The following is a 16,945-nucleotide window of genomic DNA, read 5'->3' as shown; positions in this document are numbered from 1 at the left end:
GTTCAGACGGAACTTCCTGTGCCTCAGTTTGTGCCCACTGCCCCTTGTCCGGTCACTGGGCACCACTGAAAAGAGCTTGGCCCCATCCTCCTGACACCCACCCTGCAGATATTTGTAGGCATTTATAAGGTCCCCTCGCAGCCTTCTCTTCTTCAGGCTGAACAAGCCCAGCTCCCTCAACCTCTCCTCGTAGTGGAGATGCTCCAGTCCCCTCACCATCCTCGTAGCCCTCCGCTGGACTCTCTCAAGTAGCTCTTCATCTTTCTTGAACTGGGGAGCCCAGAACTGGACACAGTACTCCAGATGAGGCCTCACCAGGGCAGTGTAGAGGGGAAGGAGAACCTCCCTTGTCCTGCTGGCCACACTCTTCTTGATGCACCCCAGGATCCCATTGGCTTTCTTGGCAGCCAGGGCACACTGCTGGCTCATGGTTAACCTGTCGTCCACCAGGACACCCAGGTCCCTCTCCGCACAGCTGCTCTCCAGCAGGTCCACCCCAAGCCTGTACTGGTGCATGAGGTTGTTCCTCCCCAGGTGCAGGACCCTGCACTTGCCCTTGTTGAACCTCATCAGGTTCCTCTCTGCCCAGCTTTCCAGTCTATCCAGGTCACGCTGAATGGCAGCACAGCCTTCTGGTGTATCTACCACACCTCCCAGTTTGGTGTCGTCAGCAAACTTGTTGAGGGTACATTCTAACTCTTCATCCAGGTCGTTGATGAAGAAGTTAAACAAGACTGGGCCCAGTACTGACCCCTGAGGGACACCACTTGTCACCAGCCTCCAACTAGACTCAGCGCCGCTGATGACAACCCTCTGAGTTCTGCCATTCAGCCAGTTCTCTATCCACTTCACCGACCACTCATCCAGCCCACACTTCCTCAGCTTCCCTAGGAGGATATCATGGGAGACTGTGTCGAAAGCCTTGCTGAAGTCAAGGTAGACAACATCCACGGCTCTCCCTTCGTCTACCCAGCCAGTCATGTCATCATAGAAAGCTATCAGATTGGTCAGGCATGATTTCAAATCATCAGGAAGATGCAGGAATCAAATCAAAATCCCCAAATACCAAGCAATATTAAAAAGAATGAATCTGAATGTCAAAACATTGCTTTTAACCCAGTGGGAGCCCAAGGTGCACAACGGTCAGTGTTGGCTGCTATCGGAGAATAAGAAAAAGGCCTTGAAACAGAGAAGCAAGCGAGAGAAGAAGAGCCACCCTTCAGATGCAGCTTCATTGAAGCGGGTTTCTGCAATGAGACTGCCTGTGCCAGTCTGGGAATGGAGTTCTCCAACCATTTCTTCCCAGCCTACGTCCCTACAAGCCTGCAAGCGCAGCTGTGACACCATGGCACCATTTTCCAACATCACCCACTGGGACCTGACACCATTCCTTGATGGTCTGTAGACCACGCTCGCTGTTAGCGGTGGCAAAACGAAAATGCTTCTACTGAGAGGACGGGAAACAGTTCTCCAAGTAACTCTAAGACCCAAAACACAGACAGTTTTATTTGCAGATGGTTGATTTGACCAGCACCTGGGTAAGAGCTCCAACGCTCCAGCTCGTGTATGTTTTGCAGCCAACAGGACTAGGCAAATGGGTCATCTTCACCATTTTGAAGTGGCTGAGTAGAAGAATGGTGATTAACCACATTTTTCATTTTGTGGATACAAAAGCAGCATGGAAAACAACAGAAAAAGGAATTAAATATGAAATACTATGTTAACACTAAAGAGGAGTGCTCAACTTGTCATCAACCCGCTCTTCATAAAGTTTCTGACACCACAATTCAACGAGAAAACACACAGTCAACCAGAGAAATTTCAGTCTCTTTTGCTAGAGGTGCCTTGGAGCTCCCCTGGAGGTTTGAATGTTCGGTTTGCTTCATTTTCAAACTTGTTTTTATTGTATGCGACTCAAGAGGTTATTGAAGCTGATACTATTCACGCAAACAGGAGTCGGACGCAGCTGAATGACTGTATCTTCTTCTGTCTTTTAATGTTCAAAATGACTGACTACAGACATTATTTAGAACTAATAGAACAGATCTCATCTCGCTTGCACTGGAAGAAATCCAGTGTAACTCCACTGACTTCAAGGTCAGCTGAGCTTGGAATCTAAGATACCATCTTCACAAATTCAATGCTTTCCAATTCTCTCGTCTTTACCTTTTCCAGCAGCTATAATCAGCATCTAATTAATTAAAATAGAACACAGCCTGGGGCAGGGCTCTCCCGTAGAGTTCTATCACTTTACTCTATTTTCACTCCATGTAGCAGTTTACTTTACCGAGACACAAGGTGCCCAATATTTTAATTAAAGAGCCCATCCCAACGGCGTGAATTCCCCAGTCAGTCCTGGATCAAAGAGCCCATCCCAACGGCGTGAATTCCCCAGTCAGTCCTGGATCAGGCCCACGATGACCAGAACCGGGGCTGCAGAACCCGGCAGCACCCACCAGCTTCACGGTGACGCAAGGGAAAAGCTTTTACTCTCTGTACGGTGGAGTTCAGACAAGTAAAAATCACAGCACAAAACAAGATCATTGGCAAAAAAAATTACTATTCTGACAGCTTAGCGTTTATGAGTGAAACTGTTATTTTACTTTATTTTTCTGAAAGGGAAAGGGTCTATTTACAGATTAGTACCAAGAGGGGAAAATTTTAATTTACTGCCTTCCCTCATCTCTTTCAGATGTAATTTAGAGTGCTATTAACCTTTAAACTGCTAGCAAAGTTTAGACACTCTAGCAAGAACTTTCTCTCCGCCAGCGGAGGGGAGGAGGAGAAACCCGCCGCGCAAGAAGGAACGCTCGCATCCCTGCATCGGCTTTTCATTTTTTAATTCTCCCGTTGACAAACCCCTTCCTTCAAAATAGCAGCTGATTCTTGGCAACCCTCCCGCTGAACGCTGCTTGTCCGGGAGGGGCAGCCCCTGAGAAAAAGAAAAACCCAAACCTCAGAGCTTCTTCACCTTTCCTTCCAACAACAGATGAATCTCTCTTTTGTTCTCTAGGAGAACTAGGTGTCATATTTCAAAATGCACTTTTAAAACGGGTATAATTAAACCCCTGCAAAAGGAGAGAGGCAGAGAAATTAGCAGCAGAAGTAGTAATAAAGGCATTTTAGAGCCTGCGTGAGCTGGAAGGTGCTTCACCCCTCCTCCTCGCCACGCAGCTACAATTACACTCCGCAGTTGGGGGGGGGGGGAAGTAATTATAAAAATGAACTTTTCTTCAAAAAATGAGCATGTTGTAAAAGGATTACTCCTTTGAACATCCCAGCACTTCAAAAGGAGGATGAATTAGTGCTGACAACTCAATAAAGTAGCCATCAATTATTTAAAATGCGATGGCTCTTCTCATACAGCACTTCTGATTAGGAAAACATTTCAAAAACCAGAAATTAGAGTTATTCTTCCTAAATGAAATGGGCCCAGGCTTCAAATGCAAGGAAGAAAAAAATAATAAAAGAACCTAACTTTCAGTGAGCCTGGCAAGAACACAGGGAAGTTTCTTCTCTTGAAGCCATCTATAAAGGGCGTTGCACGAGACTGCGTTTCAGGCTGGATTTGGGATTCCCCATGCAAACCAAGCAGAGGGAAAGGAAAATAAATCGGTGCTGCCATGACAGAGAGACACAACCATCAGCTAACGGGTGCGCAGAGAGTTACCAAAAGCCCAACCAAGACCCTAAACTCTACCACTGCTGTGTTTGGAAAAAGCAAGCAATTAAACTTTCCTAGTGAAAAGGTAATTATGGAAGAAAGTACTGGAAATCTGGTGGTGACGGAACGGTATGGAGCTCCTTGAAGTGCCGTTCCTCAGACTTTGTAGGTACTCCCACATGGACGCTAAGAGCCTCCCAGACAATGCTGATCCAGTCATCCATCCTAGAAACAACGCCAGCAAAGTCAAAACACCGGTTTCAAAACTAATCACAGAACCATAGGTTGGAAAAGACCTCTCAGATCATCAAGTCCAACCATCAGCCCAACACCACCATGCCTGCTAAACCATGTCCTCAAATGCCACATGTACATGTTTTCTGAACATCTCCAGGGATAGGGACTCGACCATTTCCCCGGGCAGCCTGGTCCAATGCCTGACCACTCTCTCAGGAAAGAAATTTTTCCCCAATATCCAATCTAAATCTCCCCTGACACAGCTTGAGGCCATCGCCTCTCGTCCTGTCGCTGGTTACTGGGGAGAAGAGACCAACACCCCCCTCACTGCACCCTCCTGTCAGGGAGCTGCAGAGAGCGAGAAGGTCTCCCCTCAGCCTCCTCTTCTCCGGACTGAACAGCCCCAGCTCCCTCAGCCGCTCCTCATGGGACTTGTTCTCCAGCCCCCTCCCCAGCTTGGCTGCCCTTCTCTGGACACACTCCAGCCCCTCCATGTCCTGCTGGGAGTGAGGGGCCCAAAGCTGAGCACAGCACTCGAGGTGCGGCCTCACCAGTGCCAAGCACAGGGGCCCGATCCCTGCCCTGCTCCCGCTGGCCACCTCATTGCTGATCCAAGCCAGGATGGCGTTGGCCTTCTTGGCCACCTGGGCACACTGCTGGCTCCTGTTCAGCCGGCTGACGACCAGCACCCCCAGGGCCTTTTCCGCCGGGCAGCTCTCCAGCCACTCCTCCCCAAGCCTGGAGCGTTGCGTGGGGTTGTTATTATGTATGTATTGTTTATGTGTTGTATTATCTATTACGTATTGTTAAAATCAAAAAACACCTAGGGAAAACAGGCAGCCGGAGGGGAAGAAGACAAGGTGGGGTGAAGCGTCTCTTCCACGGTTGCTGCGCCTGAGACCTCGCGTTAACTCGTCAGCAGCACCCCTGGCTTAACGAGACGGCCGGCTCTGCCCCTGCCCCCCAGGGACGCGCCACAGATGCTGTACGCTTAACGAGCTTACGGGTGAGAAATGTGCAGCTTAAGCTTTAAACAAACCGGAGGGTGGCCAAGCTAAATGGCTTCTCCTCCGGACAGAGAGATAAGAGGGGCTGTTTCTGCCACCGGCCACGTGGGCTCCGCCACGTGAGGCGAAACGAGGATTTATGAGCACAATACTACCGCCCAAGGAGCCCGTCTGGGCTGGTTTGGTAATTAAAATAATCAATCAAGGGCTGCGACCGAGGCTGGGGCAGATCCACGGGGTTTACTCCCAACTTCCAAAAGAAAAAAACAGACGAAAAAATGAAAAATAAAATAACTTGTGGGGAAGTTTTAGCGGTTTTACCGGTCTAGCGATTGCTCGATGAGCTGCCACTGAAAACCCGCCGTGCACTCCAGGCTGGGTGTGCTAGATGACCCACAGAGGTCCCTTCCAACCCCTACCATTCTGTGATCCTGTGAAATGCCACGACAGCAAAGCTCCCTTAAAAGAGTTAATCCTGCAAGATACGGACGCTCCTCTGCGTCTCGCCGATGATGATCATCCCGGAGGCATTCCCAGCCCCACGCTGTTCATCTCCTGCAGCCTCCCTACGGGAATTGTTGCACACCCCCCCTTTGACTTGGGGCCAAGCCAGAAACCCTCACGTGCATGATAATTGCAGGATTTTAAAATAAAATCCTATCAAAAAGAATGGGGAAGAATGGAGCGGACTATGCATGTTGTTTCTCCCATCACCCTAAAATCCCATATTAATTCAGGAGCAAAAGAAAAGGGATAAAAGCTCAAACAACCTACGGAGACAGGATTAATCCAGAAGCTGTACAGGGAATTGCAATGGCACAGACAGGACCTGCTACTGAGATGTCAGTCTTCAAGGCCAAGAAGACAGTGACAGCTATTTTTTATTTTATTTTTTTTTTTTTTGGCCAGGCCATCTCCAGCGTGTGAGAATTGGACTACGTTTCTCTTTCTACCTTGCTTGAGTCCCACTTATCAGACTAATGACCAGAAAAAACAGAGAGATCCAACGCCCAGAGTCAAAGCCGACCTCTCCTCGCACCCATTCCAGCCCCCCGGGGCATCTCGGGGGCTTGATGCCCCTCCTGCTCCCTTAGAACAGCTGATCCCTGTGGATTTGCGTTGGCCATGCAGCAATCCACCTGCCCCCGGACTGCCGGCTGCTCTTCCCACGCAGGCTGAAAACTGAGGATGCCTTTGATAGCCAGGAAAGTCAACCAGGTCTGAGAAAAGGCAGCTCATGGAAGATGAGATTGACAGCGTGCTAACGCAGTTCAGTGCCTGTCAGCAGATGTGTCAGAAACCATTACTTCTCTCCAGCTTGCCCACCAAAAAATTCTGCTGCTGAAAGATCAAAAGAGACAGCGGCCAGTCGGCACCCTCCAACCCACCCTGAAAACACAAGGTTTGATCCCGTTCTAGCCAGGTTTCTCCACACCAGCAGCTCAGGAGGTTGTGCTTTTCCAACCTGAAGCTCCTGGTTCCCAAGGACTTTCAGAGCAACGGTCATTGTTTCTCCTCAAACTCAGAGCTGAAGGTTGGAAACAGAGCGTGCCCAGTCCAGGCCATCTTCTAAAGACATCACCCTGAGCAAGCAACGCTAATGACATGAATTCACCCTGAAGTATTGGCTCTTCGACCTAGGAACGATGTTGGCTGATGCACTACAAAGACGCAGATACAGAGATAAAGCCACGTTAGAAAGGCAGTCATTGAATAGCAAGTTTTACCAATTAAATTAAATTCTTGAAAAAACATTAAAGATTTACTAATCAAAGGCACAATGAAATTGCCAAGAGATACAGGACTGGGTGATCTCTTTTTATTAACTGGTCTGTCTTGCCCATAACATCTTTTGATTAGGCTCACTGATACAACCTCTCCATAGACACCTTCATCTCTAGTATTGTCACAACCACTGCAGCTAGACTGACCCTAGTAGCACAACATGGGGAAGTATATGTTAAGAACCTTGGAACAATTTAAACCAGGGCTCAGCCATAACAAGGTACAACCACAGGTAGAAGTGTGAAGGTCATAATGAGGTCGTTGGCTCAGTTATTCTGCTTCACACCTCATGTGCTTTACACAGATGCAAGAGCTGCACCATGCGTAAGCGTCACATTTCCACAAATAAAAACAACACGTGACTTAACTGAAGACTTCTGGTCTGTTCTGTGTATCATAAATGTGACATAATAAGGGACAGCAGCCAAAATTGTGCCAAGGAAAAAGCTTTCCAGCAGGAGAGTAATGCAGAACCGTTACCCAGAGGATCTCCACAGAATCATAGAATGGTTTGGGTTGGAAGGGACCTTAAAGATCATCTTGTTCCAACCCCCCTGCCATGGGCAGGGACCCCTTCCACCAGACCAGGGTGCTCAAAGCCCCGTCCAAACTGGCCTTGAAACTTCTCTGGAAGTTTTCAAAACTTACTGAGACAAAACCATGACTGACCTGATCTGGTGTTGGCCAGACTTTGGTTCTGGGTCAGAGCTTCAGGCAGATGAGACCAGCTTCCAGAGGTCCCTTCCAACTAACGCCAGTACAATCTGATGACACCGGGTATGTAAATACTAAAAAAAAAGGTTATTAAAGATCTGGAAATAATGGCAACCCATCATTTATGAAGTTCAAACCCAATCTGGGTTGGTATGGGCCAAAAATTGCTGTCATATAATAGCTACTTGCTGAGGTGAACGAAACAAGTTGGTGGTCTCCAGTAGGACCATGATCAAAGACATTTTGCACCCAGCTCTCACTGATTTCAATCAAGACCTGGGCTTTTACATTTCTCTGTGGTGCTGATTTCTAGCAGAGCATGTTCTGGGTAGAACAGCTCTCAAAAAATCTGTTTAAATGGGAGAGTGGTGCTCACCATGTTCTACATAGAAACCATATGGCCAAGACCAGCTTGGTGCAGAGCCTCAGCTCCTAGAATCACAGAATCATAGAATGGTAAGTGTTGGAAGGGACCTTCAAGAGCATCTGGTTCCAACCCCCCTCCCATCAGCAGGGAAATCTTCCACCAGACCAGGTTGCTCAGAGCTCCATCCAGCCTGGCCTTGAACACTGCCAGGGAGGGGGCAGCCACAGCTTCTTTGGGAAACCCGTGCCAGTGTTTCACCACCCTCATGGGGAAGAATTTCTTCCTAATATCTCATCTAAATCTGCCCTCTTTTAGTTTAGAGCCATTCCCCCTTGTCCTATCACTGCACACCCTTGTGAAAAGTCCCTCTTCATCCTTCCTGTAGGCCCCTTCAGGTCCTAGCAGCTGCTCTAAGGTCACCCCGGAGCCTTCTCTTCTCTAGGCTGAACAGCCCCAACTCCCCCAGCCTGTCCTCATAGGAGAGGTACTCCAGCCCTCTGATCATCTTCTTGGCCTCCTCTGGACCTGCTCCAACACATCCATGTTGTTCTTCTGTTGAGGGCTCCAGAGCTGGACGCAGGACTCCCGGTGGGGTCTCACGAGATGGCGAATATTAACCTGGGTTCAGCTCTGAATCAATGAGGGTTATACAGATTCCGGTTGACTCCAATGCAAGACTGCACTCACCTAGGGAAGAGACACCCAGCGATGGCAGGGATTAATAGGCCAGAGAGACTTCAAACGCGCGACTGTTTCCTTCGGGTCAAATATGAATCACATCCGTGGGATGGTTTCTGCAACCTGAATTTGCTTTTCCAGATCCAGAGAGGAAGAAAATAACTCTGCCTGCAAGGTGTGCTGCTTCAGTACGTCCATATGCACCTGAAAGCCATCTCCTAGCTAGGTTTTACTGAACGCGCAAGTTAAACTGGATTTTTAAAATAAATTGAAGCACTGCCATAACAGTTTGCCTAAAGCTAGCAATTGCTTTTATATGACTTAGAGCTCCACGATCAGCCTCAGTGGAGAACTCACACATCTGCAGATGACTTACACGGGAGCCTTGTGAAAGCTTCCACAAAAGGCAGTAAGCACACTAAATGTTTCCCCCGGAGGAAAAATTATGTAAAGAAATATTGAAAGCAATAGGGAGATTCAGGCTCCCATGAAGAGATAATTTTGTCTCTCGTTTCAAATGGAAAAAGAGGACTCGGCTGGAAATTCAGCCCCGGACTCAGCTGGTGGATCTTCACCTCCTGACATTTTGGCTGCGCAATGGAAACAGATACACCACATGAGACATGAAAACATCTGCAAAGCACTTCATCGTGTTTTTGACACCACGTCACTGCAAAAAGAAAATGGAAGTTTGAGGACCAGAACCACAGGTGCTGCCTCAAAAGTCACATTTGTCCTTGAATGGGCAAAACCCAACTGCTCAGCCGTGCCTGCTCCTTAATGGATTTTGATCGTTGGAAGCCAGCCTGAAAAGACAACTAATTTGTTTACACTAATAAATAATAACATCCACTGGCTATCAAAGCATGCACCCATCGCTACTGGTGAGCCATTTAAACGCCACTCACTGGGACCATTCTTCTTCTTAATAACCAGTCATTTGACAGGATGAAAACACGCCACAGCTACCAGCGACGTCTCCTCGGAAAGCCACAAGCGAGCGGCTTCGTGCGTGGGACAAGCGGGGTGGGCGACGGGGTCATTAGCTCCAGCAAGTCATTATCCTGCCAACAGCTGCACGCTCTGCCTGTCGAAGGAGTTTTTCCGCTGGATTTTCAGCCGCTGGAGCTGGGCCAGGAAACCATCACGCCCATCAACTGCACAACACTGCGACAAGGAACGACGGTCGCACCGATGCTTTCAAGGAAAAATCCCACTCTGCTGCTGTAGATTATCACAAGCAAAGCCCCTTGCACTTTTTGTGTCTGACAGAGATGGGGCAACACTTTTTTAAGGCCAGTATTAGTAGTGACCAGCTAGCTAGAAAGAATTATCGCCTCGACATGAACCATATAGGAACAGGCTGTAAGAAGCTGTCGAGCTGCCTGTAGCCTAATTTAGTATTGACTGAAACAATTACACCATGACGTTCAATGCTGAATAGTTGTGAGACAAATTAGTTTCATGGTTATTCGGTCACATTTAAAAGGAAAGGGATTTAAAATATTTTACATTTAAGGATGGATGAATGGCAAACAAGACCACACTCCCACTCAAACATAATATTTACAAAGGGCAGATGCAATTATTTTTTAAAGCATAGTCTTTACAGAAATGGATGATTCATCTGTGAGGAGGTGAAGGCATAGGATGCTAGGAAACCTCTTATCTATAAACTAATTCAGCTCAAACACGCGCCGACAGTTATCAAAAAGCAGCTATTATCAGCCGGTGCAGGGGGAACTGATAAATTCCCGAGCCGTGTTCAAATCACAGCGCCGGCTTCTGCTGCAGAAGCTTCAGAAAGATCTTCAGGACAGAAAGAAGTGGGATGATTGAACCACGAACCCCTCCATGAAGGACCAAGGCAGGAAAAAAGCAGCACAGCGCTGGAGAGAGTGCAAGGCTCAGTCACGCCACACACCATTTCCATCCTGCCCGTGAGGTGAGGAGGGCAAAGATTTCAGGCTCCAGCACTGTCAATGCAGAAATAGCCTTTTTTTTCACTTTTAATGTAAAATCAATAAAATTATTTTAGGGAGCTATTTGGATGACTTGGTACAAAGAGGCAGCAATTTTTCTTCTCTTTCACAAAATTACCCTTCCATAATGTCGGGAACAGGCAGACCTTCTGACCACGTACACTCTGACCAAGAATAATTCCAGTTCAGAATGATTTCCATCCATCATGAGAAACAAATTATAGGAACTGGATGAGAAAATTCCAAGCCATTCTGACTCTTCAACCCCAAATGAACTTTAAAAGAACATATTGATATTCTAGAACACATTTTCATGGCTATAAATGAAGCCACAATCCACAAAAACACATTATTGCGTTAAGGACCCAAACAAATTTGTAAGGTTAACAGCCTCCATGGTCCTGCTCCAAAGCTGGCGCGTTAATATGACCGCAAAGTATTTCAGCTCTCAGTAAGGTCAGACGCCTGCTCAGGCTGAGTTTGGGTTCTCGATTTAATTCTGGCAAAAGAAAACAAAAGCAAGGCAAACAATACAAAACGCAACACAGATCATACCTATTTATTTCCAGATATCTCCAAATGAACTTCAAATAACCTCGTCAATGGACTCCTCAGACTGTGAATAAGTCAAATTTTGCTTTCTATTGTAACTCACCGTTTCATTCTTCAAAAACTTTTCCTTTTGTGGCAGCCAGAACTGCCCCAAAATTTATTTTTTTTTCTATCCTGTTTGCAAATCTAGTTTTGGAAGACTTCTACGCGTGTCACGGATTGGGCTCATTTCTTTTTTCCTAGGCACTCACAAGGGTGAGGAACGAGACGCTGCCGATAACTGCAGAACGAGGGGGTACTTCGCAATTCCTTCCCCAGCGCAGCCCCTCTGTGCTGTGCTCTGTGCCGTCCCCGCTCGGCCAACGCATCCGAGTTCTTGATCTACAAAACCCCTTCTGCTCTCGTTAACGTTGTTCTCAATGCTCTGCTCTTGCTTCACGACCTTTCCCCCTGCATTTTTACTATTACATCGCACATCTAATTGGCACTACTTTTGCAGCGCCAAGGGGCAAAAAAAAAAGATAAAACCCACCAAACCCACCTTCAGCTCACGCGAGGGCTCAACATGAGACACCCAGACACAACCTGCTCTGTTCTCATCTCACGTCATGCGTGCTCCGTGAACACTGAGGCTGAAACACTGTTTATGCTGGCAATTATTTACAATGGGTCGTACTCTTCCACTTTTCAGTTCTGATAACTGAGTTTCTGAGCAGGCTGGTAAAGGTGGACTTTGGGAAGGAAACAGTTGAAGGATGCTGTGTGGCTCCAAAACACATTTTAACTCATGGAGATTTTCTAAACCAGGTGAAGAAATTTCCCCTCCCTCCTAAGGAAGCTGTTCTCCTCTAAAGACTTCTGACAAATCTCCGCTGGAATCTAATTTTGCTTTGCTTCTGTAAGACCCATCCCATCAACACGACACCCAGACAGGCGTAGTGTTAGTGACCATTAATACTTGCAAAAATTCTGATGACTTCCGCCAAATAATAATACTTATTACTATTATTATATATAACTATCATATACACATATTTTACAGATATAAACTAAGATAGAAAATGGCTACATAAACTTGGGAGATGCGTGCTACTTCCCAAGAACTTTGCAAATATTCATCCCAGAGGGGGCAATTTTACAGATAAGAGGGAATAATTTAAAAGGATTAAAAGAGCTTGACCCCAACCACAGCAAGAGTCAGAGCTGACAGTCAGTTCATTCCTTGCAGTCCCATGCAACACGTATAATTCAGAATTTTTGGGGGGGCTTCCATACTGTCCTGTTACCCACGTAGCTGGGATGAGAACTGTGCTTGTTGCTATTATCACTACTCCACATTAGAGCTCAAAAAAGCTGTTTCATAAGAGACTTCTCGCATAAATACTCTTAACTTCAAAGCCAAATCTCTCAAATCTCTCTTATCTGGCTGAGGAAGCAATACAGCTGCCTCGCTGCCACAGCATCGCATCCATCACAGACGCGCTGTGCTTGGGAGGCAGCAGACCTCATCTCTGCTCCTCCTGGCAGTCTGGCTCGTGTACTCTGTCTGACGACACGGCTCTAGGATTTGCAGGTGTCCCCGGAACTTCTAGGGGAGGCACGCGTTCTTCTAAATCTTGAAAATAAACTCCTACGATACGGGTTTAAGAAAGCTGGTAACAATTTGTCACGATGGCTACAAGGTGCTTTAATAACGGCACAGGCCCGGCAAGATGCGAAGATTGCTGTTAGCTTGACACATTTAGCAAGAGAGACAGAGAATCATGGAGTCATAGAATCACAGAATGGTCTGTATTGGAAGGGAGCTTTAAAGGCCATCTGCTCCAACCCCCTGCTATGAGCAGGGACATCTTCAGCTGGGTCAGGCTGCTCAGAGCCCTGTCCAACCTGGCCTGGAATGATTCCAAGGATGGGGCATCGACCACCTCTCTGGGCAACCTGGGCCAGGGCCTCACCACCCTCAGAGCGAAGCACTTCTTCCTTACATCCAGTCTAAATCTCCCCTCTTTCAGTTTAAAACCATCACCCCTTGTCCTGTCCCTCCAGGCCCTTGTCACAAGCCCCTCTCCAGCTCTCTCGCAGCCCCTCCAGGCACTGGCAGCTGCTCTAAGGTCTCCCCGCAGCCTTCTCCTCTCCAGGCTGAGCAGCCCCAGCTCTCCCAGCCTTTCCTCCCAGCAGAGGGGTTCCAGCCCTTGCATCATTGCTGGGGCCTCCTCTGGCCCCGCTCCAACAGGTCCAGGTCTTTCCCCATCTGATATATAGCATGGTCATGGCTAGACATGGACAGTGATGAACGTATTGGCAGCTCGCTCAGCTCCTACCTGCAGAAGTGGCCGCTGCACACCTAGGATCTTCATGGTATCCGCATTAGCCAGTATTTTCAAGGGATCAGAAGCCTTCGTGACGCCTTCAATCTCTTTGTTGATCTCAGCCAGGACCTGATTGAGGAAGATGTTCTTGATGTACATGGTGAGGAACTCGCGGAGTGGACACTGCTTGGTTGGGCCAAGCTCCATGGCGTGCTCTATCTCCTGGATAAATCTGGAAAACAGAAGGGGAAGACTGCAATGTAGTTAAACCACGCAGTTACTCTAAACGTGTTAGCGTTGCCTTTGCCATTCCTGTGTCTCAGAGCCAAGCACCAGCTGGGGGGGGAATGACTGCAGACTACGCTGACATGAGGCATGAAGAGTAGAAAAGGTCTACAAGATAGCCTTCCAAAAAAAAATCGATGAAATGCCAACAGCCGGCGAGACAAAGACTCAATGGCTAGAGAAGAACAGACAAAGTGGGGGACTGGTGATAATCCACAACCCGGGCATGATTTGTGTTTACCCGTCCACAAATCACTGACTTTTCTATTTGACACATACTGGAAAAACACCTTTTTTTAAAAAAAAAACCCATAAAAAAATTCAAGAGGCTAGAAATCCCTCTGAAAAGGCAAACTTCCTTCTGGCATTGGTCACTTGATTCCCACAGGGGGGTTCCCCATCTCTACGCTGAACAGGAGTATATTCCAGCTCCAAGTCTAGAGATATCACTGAAAAAAGCAACGCATAGGTATTATGCTGCTATCAGACTGCATTATGTATGTCTGTACTATGCTATATTTTTATTATGCATCCTAGGATTCCAGTCCTGCGTACGCAGAATGGCAGCCGACTCCGGGAATATTTTAACACAAAATGCTTGCCATCTCCTGAAAAATATCTTTATCTCAGCGATGCCATCTGTTTAACACATAGGAGCTTCTTCTAGAAATTACAGCGTCATTTCTTTAACTTGCATCCAAGGCAATGAAATTAGTTTTCCTTCCAAAACTGGATATATCAAAATAATTAGGAATTGAGTATCAGGAGTCAGAATGGGTTGAGATCTTCTGTCTGAAAGGCAGAAATGTGGTGTTTCCACCGCTCTCTTCATCGATGCACACAAGTGCCTCGCAATCTTCGGTATTTTAATCTCACCTCTGTATAGTCTGCAATAGCTTTTATCTTTGCTTTACACAGCAGCAGCAGAAGCAAGTGTTTGACCTTGCATCTCCCAATACACGTAGCAACACCCTCTGCACCCTGAAAGCCACCTCTTCTTCACTAGCAAAGACTTTTTTCACAATTGAGACATCTTTTAACAGTCCCAGCGCGGTTAGCATGTATCAGAGATGCTTTACCACTCACTATTTTCCCAAACACTTCAACGTGGTCTGCTTAATTGTCCATAATTTTCTAGCTCCACGTCCAGCACTCCAGAGGAGGCAGCTTCCCTTCAGAGGACTGACTGATGAGCTCCTGTCAATTTGACTAGCCTGATTTCTTTCAAATCTGAACAATTTGCTCCCTAAAGCCTCTGCAGCATTGACTCCACCATGTGGAGTGACACATTTGGGCCGATGCAGCTACTGCTTCTGCAGGGGGACCCCTGAGCAATTAAGTCTGAAGATTGCTTCTCCAAAGAGCGATGCTGCATGGAGAGAAGAGCGCAGGATGGCAGTTTTGTTCCCTGGCTTTCACATATAGATAATGTGAATCGGCTTTATAAACCAGGGAAACAGCGGAGTCATCGGAGAAGAGAGCAGAGAGACCACCACTGAGCTTATCTCATCGCTGAAATAATTGACCTAATGTAACCAGCTTCGAGTGACAACCACTGAAGTCCTTAATCATAAAATCACAGAATCATAGGTTGGAAAAGACCTTTTAAGATCATCGAGTCCAACCATCAACCCAACACCACCATGCCTGCTAAACCACGTCCCCAAGTGCCACATCTACACGGTTTTTGACCCCCTCCAGGGTTGGCGACTCCACCACCTCCCTGGGCAGCCTGGTCCAATGCCTGACCACTCTCTCAGGGAAGACATTTTTCCCAATATCCAATCTAAACCTCCCCTGACACAACTTGAGGCCATTGCCTCTCGTCCTGTCGCTGGTTACCTGGGAGAAGAGACCAATTCCCACCTCACTACACCCTCCTGTCAGGGAGCTGTAGAGAGCGAGAAGGTCTCCCCTCAGCCTCCTCTTCTCCAGACTGAACAGCCCCAGCTCCCTCAGTCGCTCCTTATAAGACTTTTCTCTAGAGCCATCACCAGCCTCGTTGCCCTTCTCTGGCCACGCTCCAGCCCCTCCATGTCCTGCTGGGAGTGAGGGGCCCAAAGCTGAGCACAGCACTCGAGGTGCGGCCTCACCAGTGCCGAGCACAGGGGCCCGATCCCTGCCCTGCTCCTGCTGCCCACCCCATTGCTGACCCAAGCCAGGATGGCGTTGACCTTCTTGGCCACCTGGGCACACTGCTGGCTCCTGTTCAGCCGGCTGCCGACCAGCACCCCCAGGGCCTTTTCTGCCGGGCAGCGGAAGGGAAGGGAAAGTTGTCAAGGTTGATGGGACCATATTAAACTAACTTACTGTATGTTTACATGTCTGCCAATAAATATGTCACTCTTTCTTTATAAGCTTATTTACACAGCGCTTTTGATGCACAAAACTCAAAAATAAAGTGAATTATCCCATTATACCTCTTCCAGATGGCAAAGGGGAGGCACAGCAGCTTGAATTTGAAACATGCAACTTTCAGTGAGGGGAAGGGAACAACTTTTGAACACTTAAAATCCAGCACTTGCTTAAAAATGGCTAAACCAACATAAATAGAAGAAAACTTTTAGAGGGAGAATGGCCACATACAAACTAGCCACAAACTATTAGAACTCAGATGTGCTGACCTACAGCAACTCCTTATCCTGAAACAGCTTGATGGTGTTTCTAAGTGTTTCCTATACCAGAAACTAAATTGCTTGTGCGAGGCCGTAGGAAAGGTCAGTGCTAGCGAAAGGTGTAATCAAGGATTTTTGTTTCCCAGTACCTGGCATTAATCACCAGTTCAGATCTCTCCTGAAGACCCGTGCTTTAATCTCCAGCAAACTTTACCTTGATTAGAGAACTGAGTCCTGGTGGTTGCCATGTTCTAATAGGCTTTAATTTCTTGACACAGACAAGACAACAGTGGTTCACTTAATTCTGGCAAGAATCAATGTATATTCCTATTTTACTTGCTACAAACCTTAAAGTAATCACAGATTACGAGAAAGCTGCTAGACAGCAATGACTCCATGAGAGGGGATTTTATGAGTGCTCAGCAACACTTGTGATAAAGAACAAACGGTCAAGAGCTTAGGAAAGCAGATTTAAACTCGATATCAGGAAAAAGTTATTAAGACTGAAACTGTGCACGGCATGGAGGACTAGAGGATATGGATGAGAGACCTTCAGTTGGAATGTTCAAGGACAGCTTGATTAAATGATAAAGTCTTCATCTAATCAAAAGAACTCTACCAAAGGATATGGAAGTAGAGAAGAGGTAAGGAAAAATGTAGTATGGATATCAGAGCATCTCTTACATCAGGGAACAGCCCTAAGAGTTCATAAATTTGATACTCCAATGGTACATTACCAGTTAGTACAGA

The 16,945-nt window shown here is 47.1% G+C and overlaps 1 protein-coding gene across 1 annotated transcript in view; it reads right to left on the bottom strand.

Annotated features, from left to right (window-relative positions):
* Positions 1-16,945, bottom strand: part of EXOC4 (exocyst complex component 4) — a 481,096-nt gene that overhangs the window by 113,260 nt on the left and 350,891 nt on the right. The window contains exon 11 of the mRNA XM_075429015.1: positions 13,308-13,527. Within this exon, the coding sequence (XP_075285130.1) occupies positions 13,308-13,527 (220 nt within the window). The remainder of the gene's footprint in view (positions 1-13,307; positions 13,528-16,945) is intronic.

The sequence above is a fragment of the Opisthocomus hoazin genome, chromosome 8, assembly GCF_030867145.1.
Source record: "Opisthocomus hoazin isolate bOpiHoa1 chromosome 8, bOpiHoa1.hap1, whole genome shotgun sequence".
Classification (NCBI taxonomy): Eukaryota; Metazoa; Chordata; class Aves; order Opisthocomiformes; family Opisthocomidae; genus Opisthocomus; species Opisthocomus hoazin.
Note: the sequence above shows the minus strand (reverse complement) of the source record. Positions and strands in the feature narration are given on the sequence as shown.